The following is a 24,675-nucleotide window of genomic DNA, read 5'->3' as shown; positions in this document are numbered from 1 at the left end:
AAAAAATTATTTAAAAATATCTTAAGATTAATGATCTTGATAGAAGAGTGTAATGATAAGGCACTCTCAGTGTAAATCAATATTACACATACAACCAATCAAAATTTTAATATCTGTTATGTCATTTCAGTATTTTAAAAATAAAATTGTAAGTTAATTAAATATTTAGTGGTGATTGGTTGATAGTATAAAATATTTTATTAATTTTTTTTCTCCTTCATAGAAACATGATATTCCTTATGGTAAAAATTAATCAATGTAACTAATCTCACGTGGAGTTGGTGTGTTTATTTATTTTCAACAAAGATGTTGTATGTGTGTTAGTACTTGGTAGCAGGAGTACATTGAGTCCGTTGGGAGGAAAAATGGGAGAAAGAAGCATGGGAATTCATAAAACAATGCCACTCAAATCAAATCCACCTATCCAATTCCATCCCGCTTCTTCACACTCACACCGCTACCACACTCCCTCTCACAATTACCAAAACACCCTTCACCACCGTATGCATAACCAACTCACATTCACCCGCGCACTCCCCTCTCCCTTTCTCACCAACCTTCACCGTACAAACCCAAACTTCATCGGAAGAGCCAATTGGAACTTCTCCATTCTCAAACCAATGTTCTGTTCCTCCTTCAATTCTCACTCCGGCGGCGTCGTTAACGATGCCGACGGGAATAACAACGCCAACGGTACTGCTTCTTCTCGCAATTTCAAGCTCAATCAGTCCACCTTTTTAGCTTCTCTTATGCCTAAAACGGAGATTGGCGTCGATCGTTTCCTGCATTCTTATCCACACTACGATGGACGCGGTGTTCTCATCGCTATTTTCGGTACTTTTTTCTTTAAACTCTTCCGATTTCATCTGTTGTTGTTGAAAACGGAGATTGCATCTCTTTTGATAAACAAACTAATTATGCGCTAATTGCATAAGTTGAAAATCACAAGTGCTTATGCCGCCAAATAAGCTCAAATAAGTCAATTCAAACATCTCTAATGTTGAATTATACACTTTCATTGCTTGATGGTTGAATTTGTTAGACATGGCGGGTGTCTGAATTCATTTGGTTTGAATGAGTTAGGTTTCATGATATCACTGTTTGCCTGGTGAAGATAGATTAACATATAGAGAAATGCTAGCTAAGTATCTCACTATATGACAAACTTTTTTCAACATGGATTCGGGTCCTAGAGTACTATTAATAATGTCTAGCACCGACACCACTGACAAAAGCTGTGTCCGTGTTAGGGTTTCAAAACGACACCGACACTTGTGATTACATTTAATTTATTAATTTTTTCAAATTATTACCGGTATCGACATGTCAGTGTCGTTGTCGTGTTTCCGGTGTCCGTGTTTCATAGTTAATAATTGATAAGTAAATCATGAGTGTGTTGAAATATCAACCTTATATTTCACTCTTTAGAGGAATGAATTCCTTTTAACACATTCTTTATTAAAGGCTCCATCAAAATCATAACCCTCACCACTTTAAAAATGGATCCCGCATGATTTAATAGTAAAGACAAGACTTGTAATATAAGAAAACAAACTTTTGACTAAACTAGTAAAGACAAGACTTGTAATATTTTTGGACCATTATGTTCGGTCCCTAGCTTGGTGCCTATCTAATTTTCTTCTTTTTAAAACAGTTCTGTAGAATAATATCATTGTGCATCTATTATTATATGTTTAATGTTATGCTGTAATTGGTACCGCCATATTGGTTCATATGGAAATTGGAAAATATGTTTAATCATGGGATCGGCCCATTTGCACTTTTCAGATTCTGGTGTAGACCCAGCTGCTGCTGGATTACAGGTTACCTCAGATGGGAAACCAAAAATTCTAGATATTCTTGATTGGTAATAAAGCAACTTGACTTTAGATTTTTATTTGATATATGCACTGTCTGTTTACCGATAAATATGTGATGCATTTTTTTTAATCATCAGTACTGGGAGTGGAGATATTGACACTTCAAAAGTGGTGAAGGCTGATGCTGATGGTTGTATTTCTGGGGCATCAGGTCAGTGAGAGGGAATAAATTATGGTCATACTGTTTGACTCTTTGCTACTTGTCTGTAACATTGTAGATGTTTGAACTAAAAAACTTCATATCTCTACATGGACTAATTGTGATTAATGCATGCTTCTTATTAGTAATTTTAAATTTCTACTTGAATGAGTGAGTGAAGTCACAATTGTTAGTTTTTTGCACTTCTAGTATTCAAACGAGAAAAGAATGGAAAAATAATCTTGAAGCAGTTACACTGAGTAGGACAATCTGAAGTCAAATTATTACTGTAATTTTATTAATATGGGCTTTGAATACTTGACTTCCAGTACCCGAATGATGTAAGAAATCATGAGTTTAGGTTTTCCCACTTCAACCATTCTGAAGTTTTTCGATAAGCATTTCTTTCTTTTTGCTTTTGTCCTCCCCCTCAATATTTTTTCTTATATAATCTCACATTAATTTTATTTCCTGTTACTTTTTTCTCTTTCTTCTTCCTAGTCAAAGAATGTGAGAGTAAGTTCTTGTCCGTGCTTTAAGCATTAATGCAAAACTTGTACAGGTGCATCTTTGGCTATCAATACTTCATGGAAAAATCCTTCTGGCGAATGGCACGTGGGTTATAAATTGGTTTATGAACTTTTTACACAAAAACTGACTTCTCGTTTGAAGGTAGCAATATAACCTTCTTATATGTTATAGTTGCTTTATAGATTTAATATTGTTAATCAATCAAATTTCCCCTTTTCTCCTCCTAAAATTTTATCTGCAGAAAGAGAGAAAGAAAAAGTGGGATGAGAAAAACCAGGAGGAAATTGCTAAGACTGTTAAACAGCTTAATGATTTTGATCAGGTAAAGTAAAAAATTTATTTGATTCTTCTTATGTTAATATGTGCCACCACCCTAGTTCACATATGCTCTACCCACAACTGTTTAACAATTTGTCTAGTAGGCACTGGTCACAGACAGAGGCAAGCTACTGCATGTGTTGTCGTATTATCTTCATTTTCTCTCCTATTTATTTGTAAGCATAAGCTAATTGCTGTTTTGGGTAAATAACGAGAATTTCTTCCTTTCTTTGGTGACAGTTGTACCTTTTCTATCATATAACAGCAATCTACGATTGTTAGTTTCTTTCTGCATGTGCTAACAAGAAAAATCGTCTCATACCAATAAGAGCACAAAAAAAAAAAATAATGATGAAAGAGTTTTATTTAATTGAACCTGTGAACATAAATTGGCATTCTGAGATGCATGATTATCGTTTCCTTTTTGCCAAACACAAATTGTTGGTTTCTTTTTGTATGTGCTGAAAAGAAAAACTGTCTCACACCATTAAGAGCACAGAAAGAGGAAAAAAATGAAAGACTTTTTTAATTGAGCCTATGAACATAAATTAGTATTCTGGGATGTGTGATTATCATTTCCTTTTCGCTACTCATGTATAGATGTTTTATTTGATTTCTGGATAGTTTTAGTTACACTATGAAATTGCAGATTATATATTTTTCTAATTTTGCCAATAACTTTAATACTTTATGCTTCTGCAGATTTAATGTTCTTGTTTGCATATAATATACCTTCTTTTTCATGTGACTTGAAATGTGATGCATTTTCTAGCAACACCACAAGCTGGAGGATGCTAAACTCAAAAAGGCTCGTGAAGATCTCCAGAATAGACTTGATCTTCTTAGAAAGCAATCTGAGGTGGGCTGAACATGTTATAGCTTCCTTTTTCCACTTCTTGAAATGCAACTGTTAATTTATGTATCAATTAATTATACGATATTCGACTTATTTTGTCCTCTAACATATTTTTCATATTGAAATATAATATTGTGGATAAAATGGTTGAAGTGTTGTGGTGAATGATGTATTAGAGTGACCTTAACCTATTGTTTTCTTTGAGCTTCTAAATCCGGTGTAGAGGGGAATTGGGGGGCTGCAATGAAATTTAAATTATATTGTGTGTTGTGTGCTGCACAGGGATTTCTTCTTAGTTGTGATTACAACCAAGTGAACATAGTAATAAAAGGACTAACTAGAAATTAATTATAAGCTAATTTACATTGCTAATTGCTTGTGTAATTCCTTTAATGTACATAATTGCATTTGTCCTTGGCCTGTTATTGTCACGAATGTTAAACCCAACAGAACTACTCTTCTCTGTTCTAATAAGTAGCTCTGCTACTGTTAACTATGCTCATAAGTACTACCAATGATAATATTTTGTGAGAAATAATTGTTGCTGTGCAAAATAATATTGGGACACAATTAATTCTTGGTGGAAACTCAAAATTTCTGTTTCTCTCTTACTAAAAAAGTACTTTTATTTTGCATTTTACTTGCCTCCGGGCTTAGTGTTTAGTCAGTTGAGTTTTCTTACTTGAAAGCCAATGTTGTTTTATGTTTCAGAGCTACGAGGATAAAGGACCTGCCATAGATGCTGTTGTCTGGTATGACGGAGAGGTTTGGAGGGTTGCTCTTGACACACACAGTCTTGAGGATGATTTAGATTGTGGGAAGCTTGCTAACTTTGTACCCTTAACTAATTATAGGTAGTAAGTACATTTGGTTGTTGGTTTTACTCTAAATTTTAATCTTAGTTGATTGCTTTTGTGCATATAAGTCTTTTGAAATCGGAAGATACTAATATTCAGACATAGGAATTCCTACATATTCCCCTCTGCCATACACACCACAAATTAGTCAACTTTCTTCTTGTTTGTTAATACATATAAGCCTCTCTAAGTTGTCTTTTCACCTTTTTCTCATGTGTTGAATCCAAAACCATGTTGTCCAGTTGAATTATTATGAATTTGGTTTTCTCTTGTGTTATTCATACTTCAAAGAAATAATCAATTGGATTTTGAAGGATATATAAGCAGAATGATTTACACATTTAAATAGGACATAAAGGAAAATATGAAGTATTGCTGATTTTGTCCTTGATTTTAAATTTTTTAAGGAGTAAATTATCTCCCGAAATAAACGATGAATAAGACTTGCATGAAGTTCTTATGTTACTTTTGAATCATTTATTTCTTATGAAACATTTTAAGTTTTATGTCATGCACACACTACCTCCTAGTATTTACATTTTGGAGAAACTGTCTCAAAGCTCAAACAGTTAGGCTAAGACACCGGACTGATTTTTATATTATATTCCTAAGTTATAACACACTCCCTCACTGACGAGTCCTTTGGCTTGGAGCATAAACAATACACAGACTCCTCTATCTTGTGCTGAAATTCAACTTTTTATTAGAAGAATGGAGGAGACTATGATCAAATTATGGACCACTTGGTTATATAGGCGTTGATACCATATTATGAACTAACTGTACCAATGCTTAAACTATTAATGTGAATTTCTGAAACAATTATAATTTTGGTTCTAATAAGTGTGGCAGGTATTAAATTTAAAATGATTTGAATGCTAATTCTCCAGGACTGAGAGGAAGTATGGTGTCTTCAGCAAATTAGATGCTTGTTCATTTGTAGTGAATGTCTATAGTGATGGGAATGTCTTGAGTATTGTAACAGACTGCTCTCCTCATGGCACCCATGTTGCTGGTATAGCTACTGCGTTCCACCCAGAGGTATAAACATAATTTTATCCATAACGCAAATCCTTGAAAAGCACTATTCATTATATTGTATGATATTATTTTCAGGAGCCTCTGTTGAACGGAGTTGCGCCTGGAGCACAATTAATATCTTGTAAAATTGGAGACTCTCGCTTAGGTTCAATGGAAACTGGAACTGGTTTGACTCGGGCACTCATAGCTGCGGTGGAGGTGCTTTTGATGGTTCTTTATCCTCATTGCATGAATATGGCATCTCAACTATTGGAATAGATTCAACTTTGACATTTCTTATTTTGTTTTCATATTATGCGGTGTTTGACATGAACAACTAATTATATCCCTGTTTCTTTTGCAGCATAAATGCGATCTTATCAACATGAGTTATGGAGAGCCAACATTTTTGCCGGATTATGGTCGCTTTGTTGACCTCGTGAATGAGGTATCTTCTAAGTTTTCCATTTTAAGTTTGAACTAGGAAGCTATATCTTTCCTTTGTATTGTTTTGTATTCTCTGAGCTGTAGATGCTTTGGGTTATTTATATGTAGGTGGTAAACAAACACCGTCTGATATTTGTAAGCAGTGCTGGTAATAGTGGGCCAGCGCTAAGCACTGTTGGTTCACCTGGTGGTACCTCTTCAAGTATCATAGGTGTCGGCGCTTATGTTTCTCCTGCTATGGCGGCTGGTGCTCATTGTGTTGTTGAAGCTCCATCCGAGGGGCTTGAATACACATGGTATGTTTGCTTTTCAGTGGAAATATTTTAATTTGATGGCTTCCTAAACATATCCTTCACTTCGTTCTGCTGGATTTGCATTGATATCATTGGGTGATTGGTGAAATTATTTTCAGGTCTAGCCGAGGACCAACGGCTGACGGAGATCTTGGTGTTTCTGTAAGTGCTCCTGGTGGGGCTATCGCTCCTGTTCCTACGTGGACCCTTCAACGACGTATGCTCATGAACGGGACATCGATGTCATCTCCATCAGCCTGCGGAGGAATTGCATTGCTCATAAGTGCAATGAAGGTTCTAGGATTTCATTCTTATTTATATTTTAGGTTTAGTTAGTGGTACTTTGCATACATTTCCATAATGTTTTGATGTGTATGATCTGCATGCAGGCAGAGGGAATTTCTGTGAGTCCATATGGTGTGAGGAAAGCCCTGGAAAATACAACTGTTCCAATCGGTAATTTACCGGAGGATAAATTATCCACTGGGCAAGGGCTTATGCAAGTTGACAAGTTCGATATTTTCCCTGTCTGAGTCTTCAAAGAAATTTGTAGTAAATAGCATTATTATAAGATTTGTTATTGACTTGAATCAAATTATCAATGACAGGTGTTATGAATATATACAGCAGTCTCAAAATATTCCATATGTTTGGTATCAAATAAACATCAATCAATCTGGAAAAACAAGTATGCTCACACTCTCTCCTAGACATTTTGCCTTCTCCTTTTGAAAAACTAGAGATAGGAAATTGGTATTTTTTGTCTTCCCAGTATGTATTTATTCATGCTTGTACAACTATAAAGCATGTTTTGTTGTATTATAGATGACCAAATTGTTTAGAGATAAATGGTTGCTACATACAAAATGAACTTTAGAGTTCTATTCCGTGTTATATACAGACAAAAAAAGTTAAAAATATGTTCAAGGTGTGGTTTAATTGTGATGATTGTTTCTCATTAATTTGTTGAGTCAACTACCCTAAATTAGAGGGAAAAATAAAGAGAATTGGCTTGAAAAACAAAATTAAGAGGCCTTTTAGTCATTTGAAAGTTAAAAAGTTTTTCAGAAAGTTTCAGTTGGACACTTGGAGGAATACTTAGAAAGTTTCTAAAAGGAGTACAAACCTCACCATTCCCCATTTGTAGCTGTAAGAAAACTTGTTAAGAAATGTGGTTAGGTCTAACTTAACCCTACAAAACCGGCTAGTAAGGTGAGGATTGTCCCCACTTATAAACACATGTTTAGGCTATATATTGTCCGATGTGGGACTCTTAACACACCCCCTCGCGTCCAGGACTAGACAACTGAAGCGTGGAAATAAATGGTGGGTGGCCCGATAGCGAAAACCATAATAGGTGGCCCACCGGATCTTAAACGAGGCTCTTGATACCATGTTAAGAAGTGTGGTTGAGCCTACCTCAACCCTACAAAACCGACTAGTAGGGTGAGGATTGCCCCCACTTATAAACACATGTTTATGCCATATATTGTCCGATGTGTGACTCTTAACATGGTGTCAGAGCATATTAGAGTTTGACCTAACTCATCCTTACAAAACCGGTTGGTAAGGTGAGGAGTGTCCCTCTATATATATTCTTTCAATGCTCTATCTCCAACCAATGTGGGAATTAATTTCCCATGAATGCTAATTCTAATTACAGAAAAGAAACTAATTAATTATATTAATCCTAATCCTCAATGAGCTGTACAAACAAAATCATTTGATTCTTTATTGATTATTCCACAAAACTATTTATGAGCGGAAAAATGAATATAATTCTTAATAAAAGCTATGTTGTTACTAGTACAGCCCAACATATGCATAAACATTGCACAGGTAAAATTGTTTCTAGCTGACTTCTAAACAGGACTATATTTCTTTTACCTTTTCCTAAGTGATGCATTAATCATGTTTAAGCAATGTGATAAAGTTTGACAAGTTGCAGAATCGATACTTATTCAAAATGAGAAGAATAGTAAATAAAATAAAATGAAGATCGTTTACATGTAATTGAAGAAAAATCATTTATTTAGATTGTAGTAGAATCTTATATTAAGGTAATAACTAGCATCAAAGTTGAAAAAATGATATCACTTTATATAATTTTTAATGGCAGATCCTTCATCACGGGGCATCTACCTCAGAGAGGCTAATGCTTGCCGACAACCTACTGAGGTGAGATCCTTCTTAAAATTGGTCTGCGTTGATAATCAGAGCATAATTTGAGCCAGATCCTTGAAAACTATAATTTTTTTAAATTCAATTAAAGATTGTGGGAAAACAATAGACTGATGACTGACAGTTGTATCTAACTCTTGTAATTGGGTTGAATGATAAGAATTTGTTTTCAAACTGCAGCCCTTTTCCCTTCATCAAAGTTTTATCCCACTGAATTTTCATTGATAAGGTTTTTAATATGGCAGTTGGCCAATCATTTTGGTCTATATTGTTGTTACCTTGGGTTTTGGCCTAGTCACCCAAACATTTTCTTTTAATAATATTTAGTTAGAGTTGAGCAGTTTGGGTGTGGGTGCAAGGGTGCCAACTTAGTTAGAGTTGAGCAGTTTGGATGTGCCTTCATCTTTTACTTCATCTCTTGCCATTGTTTTTACGATGGTAGTAAGAACTAAACAAGAAAACATGGATACTTCAAAATAATAGTTGCGGCGTGTCGTCCTCTTGTAGGTCAAGTACATATATCAGACACTACTTCACAAATACTTTCAATATTTTATATTTTTTTGAACTCCTGTATCAATTAAGATGGGTATCCGTATATCACAATAGTTGAATATATGATATTTTATTACATCTAAAATGACCCGTTCTAACTACTTGAATATTAACCATCTCTTTTGATTTAAGTTTATTTTGTATTTTTGTATTAATTTGATAGGAACTGGTATCCTTATTTTTAGAGAAGGATTCTACTTATTAAAGTATAGATTGCATTCCATAATTTTGAGTGTCTGCATCTCCATATTCCCAAGGGCGCTACCTCTCAACTCACAAGATTACTATCCTTCTCACGCTTCTTATTTATAGGCAACAAGTCTGATTTCTTTAATCATCACATCCCCCAACTAGTAACAAACTAATTCTAAGTTCATCGACCAACAAACATCATGATTTTGTACAGATTTTGTGATTTGTATTAGAACCATGTCATATTCTATATTTTTCAAAATTTATGATATTTTCGTGTTTGTCTTGTGTTCTATTCGTATCTCATCATATTTGTGCTTCTAAGGTTTAGTTTAGGTACTGATAGTTGTTGTCAGTTTTCTGCTTATATATTTTATCAAATATAGGAATATTCTAATCTTATCATCAGTTAGCAGTAAGTTTTAGTGGAATCCCTGTGTACTCTCAATAGGTAATTTTCTTTATGATTTGTAGTACTTATTGACAGTGGACAGTGCAAGTTGATCCCAAATTCCATGAAGACGCCGACAAGATAGAACATTTGGCTGTATTTGAGGAGTGCATTGAGTTACACTCTTCAGATAGCACAGTTGTGAAAGCTCCAGAGTATCTACTGCTCACTCATAACGGTTGTACATTCAAGTTAGTTGGTTTTCTTTCACCATCTTCTCTCAGTCACTGTTTGGCAAGACCTTTCTACTAATTTATAGCTCATTTAACTTGTTTATAAGTTTGCTTAACCAAAGCAGAGGTCTTTGGTAAACAGAGTTTATCATATTTTGTTTTTAGTGTTTTTTCTTTTGTTACTTATAGCTTATTATTTTTTCTCTTGTTGAATCTTTATGTTTTAATTGAATTTCTCTTTTATCCTCAGCTAAATAAAACAAAACAAAATAGTAAGTAGAAACTTAAAATCTAAAAAAGATACATATCTATTAATATATTCTCACTTGTTTTATTTATTTATTTTTAAATTAATGAAATTAACAAAATATAAATACTTAAGACCTATACTCACTTTGAGTGTGACTTTAAGATAGTTAGGATTAATATATGAAGTAGACTCTGACACGGACACTGGGACACGATACGACACGGACATTCTGACAACGATAATGCCAAAAATATAGGAAACTAACACGCTACATATATGATAATATTTGAAGTTCATTTATAAATCTATTAATAAAAGAGTTAAAAATATCATAATTAAAATTATTGTCGTTAATTTTTCATTGATAACATTGTTTCAATATATGTTTAACCCTTTTAGATGAGTGAGATTTGTCTAAAATAATGTATAAGGTGTGTTGATGCAAAGAAAAAAACAAATTCTTTTTTAAACACTTGTCTAAATTGTCCGACATATGTTGTATGAATGTCGGACACAGATTTAAAAAGCGACGAAGCAAAGAAAAAAAAACTATTTATTTAGGGACACTTGTCTGACTTTTCCGACACTTGTATGACTTTTCTAACATGTGTCGTACGTGTGTTATACAAGTGTCGGACACCGCGACACGCCTGCCTACTCCTAGAGGTGCCCGAGCTTAATAGGGATTAATCTTAACATCTTTAATAGTGTGGAAATTAGTGATTGATTGACAATGCGAAAAACCCTTACACAGGCGATTCTTCAAAATTAAACTTTTTCATTTATATGATTTTATTGCATTTAATATAGATATTTACAAAAGTGAATGATTTTAAAAAAGTAATATTTCTATTGTTGAGATGATAAATAATTTGAAATTAGTTGAAGTATTAAAAGTATCTTTTTAACAAATATATCATTTATGTATATGATATATCATATATAAACATGTTCTTTTATATATTTATCTTTATATTTATCAACTCGTTGGATAACAAATTTAACCAAATAAGTCAAATTCAATTAGCTAGCTTTCTAGATATTAGTTTTCCATTATAAGTTTTCAGCTAAAAATTAGTTTATCCACAGCAACTAGTTTATTTGATACTTCTGCCAGCAGTAGCATATGCTGAAAAACCCTCTTTATTATATAGTTTTGGAAATTTAATAAATCATTAGGCCTTATCATGCTTTATTTTTTCAACAGGATCATAACTATAAATTTATTGAAATTCTATGATATAGGATTAAAGTATATCAGTGTATATATAGTTTAGACCTACTATTTTTTACAATGTACCTTACCTTAAAGTTTTTAAAATTTAACTTTAAGTTCATGATTAAGTTGAAGTCTAAGTAGTATGGGAAAATACTCTTGACGAGCCAATTAAAACTAGTGAATTTATTTATATAAGCTAAATAAATTAAGATAATCAAACTTAAGAATTGGATTGGACCAATAGATTACATTTGGTGGTATAGAGGGTAGAAATCGATAAATATTGTAAACATTGTTTGTATATATTTAATCTCATGTTTTAATCGGTTTTGGATAATCAGTTTATTTTATTTACATTTGATACGTCTATGTTAAATTAAATTATATTCCACTACCACCACCTCTAAAATAATAACAAAGTTTTACAAGTAAGTAACATTTTTAAGTTATGAATGTTGCGTATATAAATGGATGTTGCATATATAGTTATGTATTTGCAATAGAAGTATTGCTCAATAGCTCATTCTTTAATGGCGAATATTTGTGAAGTGTTATTTCTTTATGTTATCATAATTTGAGTCTTGTATCAGGTGACATGAACTTTCCATTTCTAGTATAGAAACTAGATAGTGTTAATTTTTTTGTGATAAAATCTCTGTGGGTACTTTCAAGGGCATATTCATCATCCATATTTTTTGTTATCCTTGAAATTGTCTTTCTATAATCTCTAATCTTCCACATCCATCATCCTCAAATTTCTCCGATGAAACTGTTATTCCATACGCAGTTTATGTTTCTTTCCTTCTTTTTATTTCAACTGAGTTGCTGTTCGATAATCCTAATCTGTAGTTTGCTTCTTTATAACTTACACGTTATCTTCTTTTACTTTCAGCGTATTAGTGGACCCTACCAATTTATGTGATGGTCTGCATTATTATGAGGTATACGGTATTGATTGCAAAGCACCATGGCGTGGTCCTCTTTTCAGAATACCAATTACTATAACCAAGCCTGTGGCTGTAATTGATAGACCTCCACAAGTTTCATTTTCAAAGATGCTATTCCAGCCAGGTGCGCTTTTGTCAATCAAGTTAATCTGTTTGCTTCTTTCTTCTGGTGGCACATTATGGTTGGAATTTGGATCTACATCTACATGTTATATATTCCAACCTTGATGTTTGAGCTACTTGCTTTGCTTGGGGATTTATCTCTTACCCCATGCCAAAATGTTAATTGAAATTTATGTTATAATTATATTTTATCAAATTGTATTTACAATTCTTGTTATAAGTGCAATGCTTAATGTCTTAATTATTTGCTTCATTAGGCTGTATAGAAAGGAAATATATAGAAGTGCCTCATGGTGCATCTTGGGTTGAAGCAACAATGAACACTTCAAGTTTTGATACACCTCGAAGATTTTATGTGGATACAGTTCAGGTAAATTGTACAGCCTAAGATTATGTAAGGTTAACTATAGACCTATTTTTAACGTGCTTTTATATACAGATATGTCCATTGCAAAGGCCTTTGAAATGGCGGAGTGTTATTACTTTTTCTTCTCCTGCTTCCAAAAGCTTTACCTTTAGGGTTGTAGGTGGTCAGACATTGGAGCTAGTCATAGCTCAGTTTTGGTCAAGTGGAATAGGGAGCCATGAGAGTACCAATGTGGATCTTAAGGTAACAATTCATGTTTGTATGACAAATTTATTCTCCCATCCCAGGTATTTGGGTATGTAATTTCTCTCATTAACAATTTCTGGTGAAAGAAGAATTAAGATAGTAGGAACATTTTCACTTTTCACTAATGCTTTGATCTTGCTAATTTATATAAAATTCCAGATTGTATTTCATGGTATAAAAGCTAGTCAAGAGGAAATTGTACTTGATGGGAGTGAAGCACCTGTCAGAGTTGATGCTGAAGCACTACTTGCATCTGAGAAACTTACACCTGTAGCAAATCTAAATAAGGTTACCTTGTAATATTTGGTTCCTTTTTGTTCCTATGCCTTTATGCTGGTGACGTGGGACAGTAATAAGGTTAACCTAGTCTCCTTATTTATGTTTAACTTGCAGATTAGAGTCCCATATCGACCTATAGATGCTAAGATTAGCGCACTTTCAAATGATCGTGACAAACTTCCCTCTGGAAAGCAGATGCTAGCACTAACATTAACGTGAATAGTTATAAATTCCATTATCTGTTTCATTTATCTTTATGATCTTTAGATGGCCTGTTCTCAAGGTTATGATTTCAGATTCAAATTCAAATTGGATGATGGAGCTGAAATAAAACCTCGAATACCATTTCTAAATGGTCGGATATATGATACTAAGTTTGAGTCTCAGTTTTATATGATTTCTGATTCAAATAAGGTATTCTAATATTTAATTTCATTTATGCTTTTAAAGAAAGATTGGTTTGTTTGTTGTATCAGATGCTATTTCTCAGGCAAGTGAATAATAATTTGCTTGTTTACTTTCATATTTATACAATCTGATTATAGCGAGTATATTCAAGTGGAGATGCCTATCCAAACTCTACCAAACTCCCCAAAGGAGACTACAATTTACAGCTATATGTAAGGTATAGCTCCTAGGCACATATACTGAAAACAACACATGCTTGTTCCATGTGTTGCTTTTCATTTTATATATTTCAAAAATTAATTTTGATGTTTTACAGTTAGTTACTGAGGAGTAGTTTTGTGGTTTTAACTTTTAAAGACTTGAAAGCTTGGTTAGTATTTAAAGCATGCAATAAGAAAGACGGAGTTTTAATAACATGTGGAATATTTCTAGGCATTGTTTTGTTATGCTCATGTTGTTTTATTGTTTTAGGCATGAAGACTTGCAGATTTTGGAAAAGATGAAACATCTGGTGTTATTCATTGAGCGAAATTTGGAAGACAAGGTAGTATACTGTATTCTGAAAGACAACTTTATGACATCCATTGTGTCTTTCACTCCAATTGTAAATCTCTGGTTAGTTAGGCATGTCGATGCTCAGTTGTTTTTGTATTCCACAAATTTCTGAAATACGTGGATGGAAAATTCTTTTTAAGAATTATATATTTTACTTTGTATGAATTATACTTTTTAAGAATTATACGTCGATGTTCATTAAAATTTTTTAAAAGAATTTCCCTCATAACAATATTGAATGAATTTAAGTCTTAGAAGATAACTTTGATATTTTTCATGAATCTTAGTAGAAAAAACTGATTTTAAAATGTTTAATATAAATTGTAAGTCACTTTAATCAGAACAATCCTATTGAAGAAGGGAGAATATAGAAACAAGTCCAAGTAAACACAAACACCTAGGACTCCAAGCCATAACCTCAAAACTATTATTTAAGTGTCTCATTTGACTAGCTCTTAAGTTCAATTGTTTTTCTTAAAATTGTGATTCTTCAACTAGTGTACACGTCTCACAATATTTATCGAGGATATTAATTTGAAATACATCATTAAAACTAAGGTAATTTATTACATATATTTATTTAATTATTATTTGTATGTTTGTCTTCATATTCAGGACATCATTCGGTTAAGCTTTTTCTCTCAACCAGATGGCCCACTGATGGGAAATGGTTCCTTTAAGACCTCAACATTAATTCCAGGGTATGTGACTGGGTTATAGACTCATAGTTCTATCTACAACCTATAAGTTTAAACGTCACCTTGTTATGATGCTGAAGTTTGCTTATTAATAGTATAAAAGAGGGATTTTATCTTGGTCCACCATCAAAAGACAAACTTCCCAAGGTATATTTTATTTTCTTAACCTCTTGGGTATTTCCATTAGACCATAGTTAATAAGTAACAACATGTAAATCATTTCCACAGAACTCTCTACAAGGATCTGTATTGGTCGGATCAATATCATATGGAAAACTATCAGTTTCCGGACAGGGGGGGCATAAAAATCCAGAGAAGCACCCTGCATCATATAAGATTTCTTATATAGTTCCCCCCAATAAGGTTATCACTTATTCTCTACCTTATAGTCCAATTTCTTCAATCTCACACTCGTGCTGGTTTGAACAAGCATCAAGGTACACTGATGTATAAACTAGCATAAAATATGTGCTATATATTAATCTCTATACATTTTCTTGATACCTTCTGTTGGAAGATTGATAAGGACAAGGAAAAAACTTTATCTTCCAAGAAGTCTGTCTCTGAACGTTTAGAAGAAAAGGTTAGTCATATTTGGCACAAGAGATTTCTTTATTTCTATCCACATTTTTTGGCATGACTGCTTTTGCATTGTTTAGCGTTTATTTGCTGAAGTGTTCTAAAAAATTAAACATTTTGTATGGTTATCTACTTGAAATTTTCCACAGTTTAAAGTATTTTTAAAACGAGTACATGACTAATCTCAACAAATACTACAACACGTTTCAGTCAATAACATTTTAGGACGTTTTGAATTTGTTGATTTTGCTATCAAAATCCCATCTTTGTATAATCGTCCATATTATTTCAAATACAATTAAAAATCAGTTAATAGTTTAATCCAAAAAGGACAAATTCTAGTTAGTATTTTTATATGCTTTGTAGGATAGTTGTACTTTTATTTTCTCTGAAATAATCTTTTTAATCAAAGAATGGTTTGTTAACCTTGCCTATCATGATTGGACGATGTGTGCATTTCTGTTTTATGTCTAAGCTCCAAACGGTTTCTGCATACACACTGGATATTATCTGGTGTTACGGCAGAGAGTCGTTATTGTTTTTCTTTTCCAACTTTCCATATACAAAAGCAGTCACTTAAAATTGTAAATCATGACAATGTAGAGTAGATACTGTAGGTTTCAGATTGTATATTTTTTGTCTTAATGATACCTTAAGTTAGCCTTGGATTGTCTATCAGGTACGAGATGCAAAAATAAAAGTGCTTGAAGGCATAGAACAAAAAAGTGATGAAGATCGCTTAGAATGGAACAAGTTGTCTGCCTTGCTCAAAGTATAGAACTTGACATAAACTCCTAGTTTTAGTGGTTGGATCACCTTTTTTTGTTTCAGTACTCTTAAAAATAAAATTATATTGATTTGCTTTTCTTTTTAAATATTTTTTATTGATATTTTATTTGAATGTTATTCAAAACTTCGTTCAGCTGTATATTCAGTGTTCTAGATGAAAACTAAAGCAAAATCTGTTATACTTCCTTGTGTAGTCGGAATACCCAAAGTACACTTTGTTGCTTGCAAAGATTTTGGGAGGGTTGGTTTCAAGGAATAATATCAAAGACAAATTTGATCATAATAAAGAGGTACATACTTCTGTAATAAAATGTTTGATATTATTCCCCTTCTCCCAGTCTCTAATTTTCTTTCCTAACACCTATTTTATCATCATTTTTTAATGATATTATTTCCCATTCTCCCAATCTAAAGGCTAATGAATATTAAACTTTGAGAGCATGATCTGAACTCTTGATCCATCGTTGGATTCCTGAAAAATTTATCGTATTAAAGTTATCTAATGTGTATATACGGGACAATACTTACTGTTAATGTTGCTTGAAACATGTGAACAGAGGGTGGGGATCTAGTTACTCCTAAGAGTGTAAATCTTACATTTTTATACTGCTGTTTATCTATTTTCCATAGTTCAAAATTTAGCAGTCAATATTCATTTGTATCTTTAATTGTTGACAATTTACAGTTTGAAAGCATATCTAACGTTTTTTTTTTTTGGAATAAAGGATTATATATATACCCAAAAAAAACAAAAAGTACAAGCGACCCCTAGGGTCCAGCAGTTTGGGCCAAGCCCATACAACCTATATCAACATAATAGCAAGTTTCTCTCTTAGTTTAGGAATGTCCCAAACTCTATTTACTATATTTTCTATAATCTGCTCAACTATGTTTCTATCCATATCAAGATTACTATAAACTTTTCTATTCCTACTGTACCATATAGCATATACAGTCTCAGCCAAGGCAACTTTGAAGAAATGTCGCCGCCAATTTTTGCTCTTGCAAATTTTGATGGCCCATCTTTGCACTTTGTCCCAGCCTTGAACCTCCTTATCAATACCGAGCCAGTCCAAGATAGCCCCCCAAACATTCCTTGTGCCATTACAATCAAACATAAGATGCTGTAATGTCTCCCTAGCATCACAAAAAACACATTTATCTTCCTTAATAAAGCCCAGTTTCAGCAATCGATCCTTAGTTGCAAGCCTTCCATGGCAGGCTAGCCAGAGAACAATTTTTGCCCTAGGCCGTGCATTATTGCCAATGATGATCCCTTTCCAGTCAACATCGGGTACATTTTCCAGGAACTCAGTGTATATTATAGTCGTACAATACTTCTTACTCTGCTCCAGCTTTTTCCATTGTGCTAGCTCTTTCACACCGTCTCTAACTTTCAAGATAGCTTTGAAGATCCAAGAGAAGGACTCTTTAGTTTGGCTATCCATCACATTACCACCTTTAACATAGTATGTGTGGATCCATCTCACCCACATACTATCCTTTTTATTGCACAGATTCCACAGGAGCTTTCCCATACATGCTTTGTTCCAAGCACCCAAGTTAACAATGTTCAAGCCACCCTTCTGTTGTGTATTACAAATTCTATCCCATGCCACAGGAGACTTACCCGATTTCAAGTCTTTCCCTGTCCAGAAAAACGCACGACACATAGCTTCAATCTGATGCAGAACCCCTTTTGGGATTGGTATACATTGCAACCAGTAGTTAGCCACCCCAAAAATGGTGCTCTGAATCATTTGCAGACGACCAGCATAGCTGAGAAGCCTGGTGCTCCAGTGTCTCAATTTTGCTCCAATTCTATCACATAAGTCCTGGCAGTGGTGTTTTCTCAGTTTTCTACTCATCAGAGGCAGCCCAAGATATTTAAATGGGAGTTGCCCTCTACTGAACCCAGTTATAGCTTCCAACTGATTCTGATCATCATTGTCAAGGCCTCCAGTAAAGACTTTACACTTGGCTGGATTGACAGTCAAACCTGTGGACAAAGAGAAGGTATTAAATCTCTCCATCATCTCCTTAACTGATCTAGAATCCCCCCTGGAAAACAACAATAAGTCGTCAGCAAAGCTAAGATCAATAAGCTGGATTTTAGCACACTTGCTATGATATTGAAAAGTAGGGCACTCTTTGAGATCCTCCATCTTCCTATGAAGATATTCCATGACAATGACAAAGAGTAAGGGTGAGATAGGGTCCCCTTGTCTCAGGCCCTTTGCAGCTTTCATTTTTCTAGTTTTCCCCCCATTTATATTGAATTGATATGTAACAGTAGTTACCACCTTCATGATCCAACCAATGAATTTCCTGGGGAAACCAATTTCAGTCAAGATTTGCTCTAGAGCCACCCAACTTACAGAGTCATATGCTTTTTTAATATCCATCTGCAGCATACATCTAGGTGCTCCACCTGCCCTGCTATAGCCTCTGATGATTTCATAAGCAACCAGCACATGATCATGAATATTTTTGCCAGGTATGAAAGCTGCTTGGTTTCTGCTAATGATAGTATTTAAAACTTTACTCATTCTGCCAGTCATAATTTTTGAAATAACTTTGTAGATGGTTGTACAGCAAGATATGGGTCTGAACTCCTTCAGAGTACAAGCTTTCTCATGTTTAGGGATTAGAGTCACAAGAGTAGTATTGATTCTAGGATCAAGATCACCTTTCTCAAAGAAAAGATTGACAGTGTTAATGACATCCTCTTTCACAGTTTGCCAAGAATGCTTGAAAAACTTAGCTCCAAACCCATCTGTACCAGGAGCTTTTAAGTCTCCAATACTCATGAGAGCTTTTCTGATCTCAATCTCAGACACAGGGGCTATAAGATCCTTTCTCTGGTTTCTATCAAGCTGTTTTCCCTTCCTCATCACAGTGATGTCAATTCCCTCCAGTCCAACATCTGCAGTGCCCATCAACTTGCCATAGAAATCCAAGATTTCCTCTTCAATATCCTCTTGTTTGGACAGAACAGTACCATCCTCCCTGCACAAAGTGGTAATAAGCTTTTGTTTGTTCTTACTTTTAAGAGAAGCATGGAAAAACGAATTATTCCCATCACCAAGCCTAATCCATGCCACCTTTGCTTTTTGTCTCAGAATATTCTCCTCAGTGTTGCTCAAATTAATAAGGGCCTCAGTACAAGCTTTCTCCTGTAAGATAAGCACAGTATTGAACTTGTCCTTCTCCAAAGCCTCTTGGACGCAGGAAAGTTTCTCTCTGCTAGCTTCTATCTGACTCTTAATGCCAACAAGGGGTTTACTCAGCCTTCTAATCACATATTGCATTCTCATCAGTTTGTCCCATAACTGGTGATGAGGAAGACCATTTATATTTCTCTGCCAATCCTGTTTCACAATCTGCTGGTAATCGTTGCATTCAGTCACAACATTGATAAATTTGAAAGAGCCCTTTTTCTTTATCTGTACACTATTGTTCTTTATGCAGATGAGGTTGTGATCAGAGACACCTGCTTCCATGATCCAGACAGTTTTATCCTGGTTCTGCTGAATCCAGTCTAGGTTTCCAATCACCCTGTCAATACAAGAATAGATAGGATCAACAGAATGTTTGTTGAACCAAGTGAATTTAGCTCCTTGACTATCAATCTCAAATAAACCAGCATCATCCATCATTTCTCTAAGGTCACAGTATTCATGCTCTTTGACCTCCTTGCCTCCAGTTCTGTCCTTTACACTCAGCACATTATTAAAGTCTCCCAATACATTCCAAGGCCCCTTTTGATTAGCCCCACATCTACTGATATCATTCCACAGGACTCTTCTCTTATTCAGCTTATTTGATGCATAGATTGCTGTGAGCCAGTGCATGAATTGACCACTTTGGTTGTAGATACCACAATGTATCATTTGATCAGTCATGGCAACACTCTTCACCTGGACCCTATTAGCATCCCACATAATCCATATCCTACCATTGGGATGCTCATCATAGTTATCAATAACATCCCATTTGTTTCCAAGTCTCTTTCTACAATCATAAGCTTTTTCCTTTTTCACTCTAGTCTCAAGTAATATAGCAATATCTGGCTGCAATTTAAAGAGACGGGAGCTAATCTCTTTTAATTTTGCAACCTTATTTAGCCCCCTCACATTCCAAGATATGATCATTTATCAATGAGGGGGTTCACCATGGGGCCATTCCAATCACCCAGGGTGTTAAATCCATTATGACTAAAAACATGCTTGAGACTATCATCAAGGATAGGTGTTTTACCTCTTAATCTGCTGCCTCTACTTACAGAAGTCCATACTGCCTCATCTTCATGATTTGTTGACTCTGTTGCAATAGCTGTAGCTGGTTGTTCTATGGTAGGGTTTAGATGCTGCTCCTTTTGGCTAGCTTCCCCTTCACTCTCCTTGTTTTCCACCCTTGGCCTCCAGATTTTTACACTAGTCTTTTTCTCTTCCCTGCAAACATGACCCACTTTCTGGCATTTTTCACAGTATTTTGGCCTCCATTCATACTCTACAACTTGTTTCCTTTTGTTTCCTTCGTAGTCTTTGATCAGCACTTCCTCACAGAGTTTTTGCGTGACATCAACCTCCACAAGTATGCGCGCATACGACACCCGGAGCTTGCTAGCAGTACATTCATCCGTATACAAGGGATTCCCAATTACACTTCCAATTTTTCCCAGGCTTCGCTCTCCCCATAGATGCAGAGGCAATTGAGGCAAAGTTATCCAAATTGGTACAGTGCGAAGCATATCCCTCTCCATCGAGAAATCAGGCCTCCATTCCAGAATCACCATCGGCATGTTATGAATTGTATATGGTCCTTTCATCATCACCACATCACGGTCTTCAACATTACGGAACTTCAAGATGAAGTATCCCTCTTCATTATAGAGTATCTCTGGTAACTGAACAAACGACCATGTCTTCCTCATAAAATTTCTCACCGAATGCATACTGAGATTACCTCCAATTGCATACATTATTAGCGCCGTATCCCAGTAACGAATTTCGGGTTCCACATCTTCAATTTCAATTTCCACCTCTTTTGCACCATCCACAATTTTTGGCGCCACAAATTGAATTGCTTTGCCATTCGTCGATTGACGATTCCCACGGATGATATCTACCCAAAGTTTCGCTTCTTCCTGCGTAGGATTACCAGTTAGGTTAATCTTTGGATCTTCGTTCGCCATTTTAGGGTTTGGTGTGCTCTTCACAGATTCAACATCGCTTTCTACTTTCCCCTCTATGATTTCCTCTGGTGAGTCCTCCTCCGTAACCGTAAGTTTCGTCGCCGTCGCTTCCTCGCCTGACTTATGCGTCTCCGGTGTTCCCTCGCCTGAATTGGGTGCCTCCGGTGAGTGCGACACCTTCTTCGGTGGTCGTCCTCTCTTTCGCGTCATTCAGAATTACATCATACCAAAGCATATCTAACGTTTAATAGATTGAAGTGTGAAATACTACCATTCTAGCTGCTACGAGTTACACAAGTAAATTTTTAATTTTTCTGAAACTCACTAGATTAAACTTTATGGGATTGATGCGATTCAGTGCTGATAAATAGTTGTTCATTTTACTACTAACTGTCCGAATAATGTAAAAAGACTGGTTCTGAGACAATTATAATATGCCTTGCAGATAATTAACGCAGCAAATGAGGTGATCAGCAGTATTGATAGGGAAGATTTGGCAAAATCTTTTGCACTAAAAAATGATCCGGACGATGAGGAAGCAGAGGTGCTTATCTTCTTTTCATGTGGTTTTAGTTAGCCATGCCACATTCTTCTGTATTAATTAATTCTGTATTTTTATAAAATTAAAGAAGGAAAAAAATTAAAATCAGGAAACAGATCTTATGTATTTGCATGTCATTGCAGTTAAATCCAATAGTTAGAATATGTGTAACTATATTTATCCTTTTTATTTAATTGTTTAAAATACTGACTTTATGGTTCAGATTATTGCAGTTAATTTTTTAACTCGAGGGTCCTAATGCATAAAATTGGCTCTGCATTTGAGTGGTATTTGTTCAAAAGATTTTGCAACTATAACTTTTGGTACTTGACTTATTATAATTATAGAAGATTGTCATACAACAGTTTGTCTGAAAACAATGACATGATACTCAAAACATTTTTATACACCAAAAATGTGTAAGATGTTTGATCAATAGTTGTTTAGCTAAGTTTATTACTAAACCACATTCTTGGAAAAATAAATTTTCGTACTGCATTTAATACTTACACAATGGTTTTCAATTTGCATTTTGTTGGCAATTGATGATATTTTAATCTCACAACAGAAAACCAAGAAAAACCTGGAATCAATCAGGGACCACTTAGCAGAGGCACTTTACCAAAAGGGGCTTGCACTGGCAGAAATAGAGTCTTTAAAGGTTAGAACTTTTTAAATTATTTAAATCAATGTATGATATTGTAAAATATTACTTGTTACATGCTTGTAACTCCAAATTTAAGAAATAGCCCTGTATGCTGAGGCATTTTTCCCCTCTCGAAAACAAACCATATACATTAATCTTCTTGGGTTTGAAATTACATTAGATCATGTCTTAGTCTAATTTCATTTTTCATGATTTTGCCTACTTGTGCTATGTAGAATTCAGAAGAGTGTATCTGGGTGTTATGGTGTTACTGTGTTAAAATAATTAAAAGCTTTTCATAATGATATTAGTGACATTTATTGGTTTTCAAATGAAAGCTAACAGCTTGACCTGTACATTGTTCAAGGAATTAGAAAATTCCCTGGCATCGGCTGCAACGGAAGGTGCAAAACCTGACGAACAATCGAAGGACGATGGCGTTCATCCAGATTCATTTGATGAGAGCTTCAAGGAACTGAAGAAGTGGGTTGATGTTAAGTGCACAAAGTATGGGATCCTGTTGGTGACACACGAGAGGCGCAGTCAAAGGCTTGGGACAGCATTGAAGGTATTTTCCTCTGCAAAGTCTTGTTATGCAACAGAATCTTTTCTTTCCTTTCTCCCTTTGTCATTTACTCCCTCCGAACTCAATACCAAGCAAAAGTAATTAATTGCACAGATTAAGAATAGTGATTAACCTCATTTAATTTTCTCGATGTAATAAAAAACAATTGTATTTCTTAGACTACCATTTATTTTCATTAAATTTTGCATGAAAACTTGTTTTATTGAAATATATTTTGAGAATTATAGCATAAATAGGAATGAGTTATTTATATTTTGGCCCACCTACTATGACTACTTTTTTGTTTATATTTGAGTCCAGAGATTTCTCTAGCGACTTTACAAAGCTTCTGGAATAGCAACCGGGAGTAACCTGAATGGTTTAGGATTCTCTAGTTTTTCTGAAAAAAATTAAATCATTTTAAAAGAATAGTGTTGTGCAAAAATAACAGAGTCTAGGCAGCAATTCCTGAAAAACTGTATGCAAGAACTTTTTAAAGAAAATGAAAAAGTTGGAGGAAGAAAAAAGAATGCTGATTAGTTCTAATTAGAGTTTTAACACTGTTATAATAATAACAATAATTCTGAACCAGTATATATCTGCTAAAACTCGTAGCTATTTAACCGTCTTATGTACTTCTTAAATGTGTCCCCTTTCCACCACTTTTGTGAAGCAGCTCTATTCTTTTTCTTGTTTTTGGAAGTGTCTTTCTATTTTGATGGTCAAAGAGTATTGAGAAAGGGTCATTTCTTAAATAAATGACGATATTAATCTTATCATAACCTTGTTTTTCTACTTGATGCAGGTACTAACTGACATAATTCAAGATGACTCAGAGCCTGCCAAGAAGAAACTGTATGAACTAAAGCTCTCATTGCTTGAAGAAATTGGATGGACTCATTTAGCCACATATGAGAGACAATGGATGCTTGTGCGTTTTCCACCTACCTTGCCTCTTTTCTAGGGCCTTTCATCTATGAAACAATTTTGTTGTGGGATGGCATTCATTTGCAGTTGCGTTAGCCTAAGTTTTAAGACTTCGTAGGTATTGAATGAATCATGTTTTTGTTGGAGTTTGTATCAAGGGATTGCCGCCCCATTTTATATTAGTTTAATAATCAGAATAAACTTGGATTCCAATATTTCTTTTTCTCATGATAGTTCTTGATATTCAATATTTTAAATTTAGAATCCAGCATCTGTTGGGATCATTCAGAACAGCTGATTGGATTTTTATTTCATATCATTAAAGTCTGTTTCTTTGATTTTTTTACTATTTATTATTTTAAAAATTGAAGGTTATATTAATTACTATTTTTAGTGCAGGTAGGTTTTTTTTATACATTGAGTTATTAAATATGTACAGATCTACC

General features: G+C 34.4%; 1 protein-coding gene across 1 annotated transcript; it reads left to right on the top strand.

Moving 5' to 3' along the window:
- Positions 1-308: 308 nt before the first annotated feature.
- LOC131643565 (tripeptidyl-peptidase 2-like) lies at positions 309-24,444 on the top strand. The gene is made up of 34 exons (XM_058913816.1): positions 309-834; positions 1,789-1,867; positions 1,958-2,031; positions 2,582-2,691; positions 2,792-2,872; positions 3,641-3,727; positions 4,436-4,578; positions 5,472-5,622; positions 5,698-5,820; positions 5,966-6,049; positions 6,157-6,344; positions 6,461-6,635; positions 6,731-6,852; positions 6,950-7,029; positions 8,461-8,519; positions 9,757-9,911; positions 12,255-12,433; positions 12,690-12,802; positions 12,872-13,042; positions 13,205-13,333; positions 13,439-13,539; positions 13,621-13,738; positions 13,870-13,949; positions 14,204-14,276; positions 14,903-14,988; positions 15,081-15,132; positions 15,214-15,348; positions 15,503-15,568; positions 16,244-16,336; positions 16,548-16,643; positions 21,996-22,094; positions 22,660-22,752; positions 23,105-23,305; positions 24,108-24,444. The coding sequence occupies exons 1-34, from the start codon at positions 366-368 to the stop codon at positions 24,264-24,266; spliced, it is 4,224 nt and encodes a 1,407-aa protein (XP_058769799.1). The 5' UTR covers positions 309-365; the 3' UTR covers positions 24,267-24,444.
- The last annotated feature ends 231 nt before the right edge of the window (positions 24,445-24,675 follow it).

The sequence above is a fragment of the Vicia villosa genome, linkage group LG1 (genome assembly GCF_029867415.1).
Source record: "Vicia villosa cultivar HV-30 ecotype Madison, WI linkage group LG1, Vvil1.0, whole genome shotgun sequence".
Classification (NCBI taxonomy): domain Eukaryota; kingdom Viridiplantae; phylum Streptophyta; class Magnoliopsida; order Fabales; family Fabaceae; genus Vicia; species Vicia villosa.
This window is presented reverse-complemented; position numbering and strand designations above follow the sequence as displayed.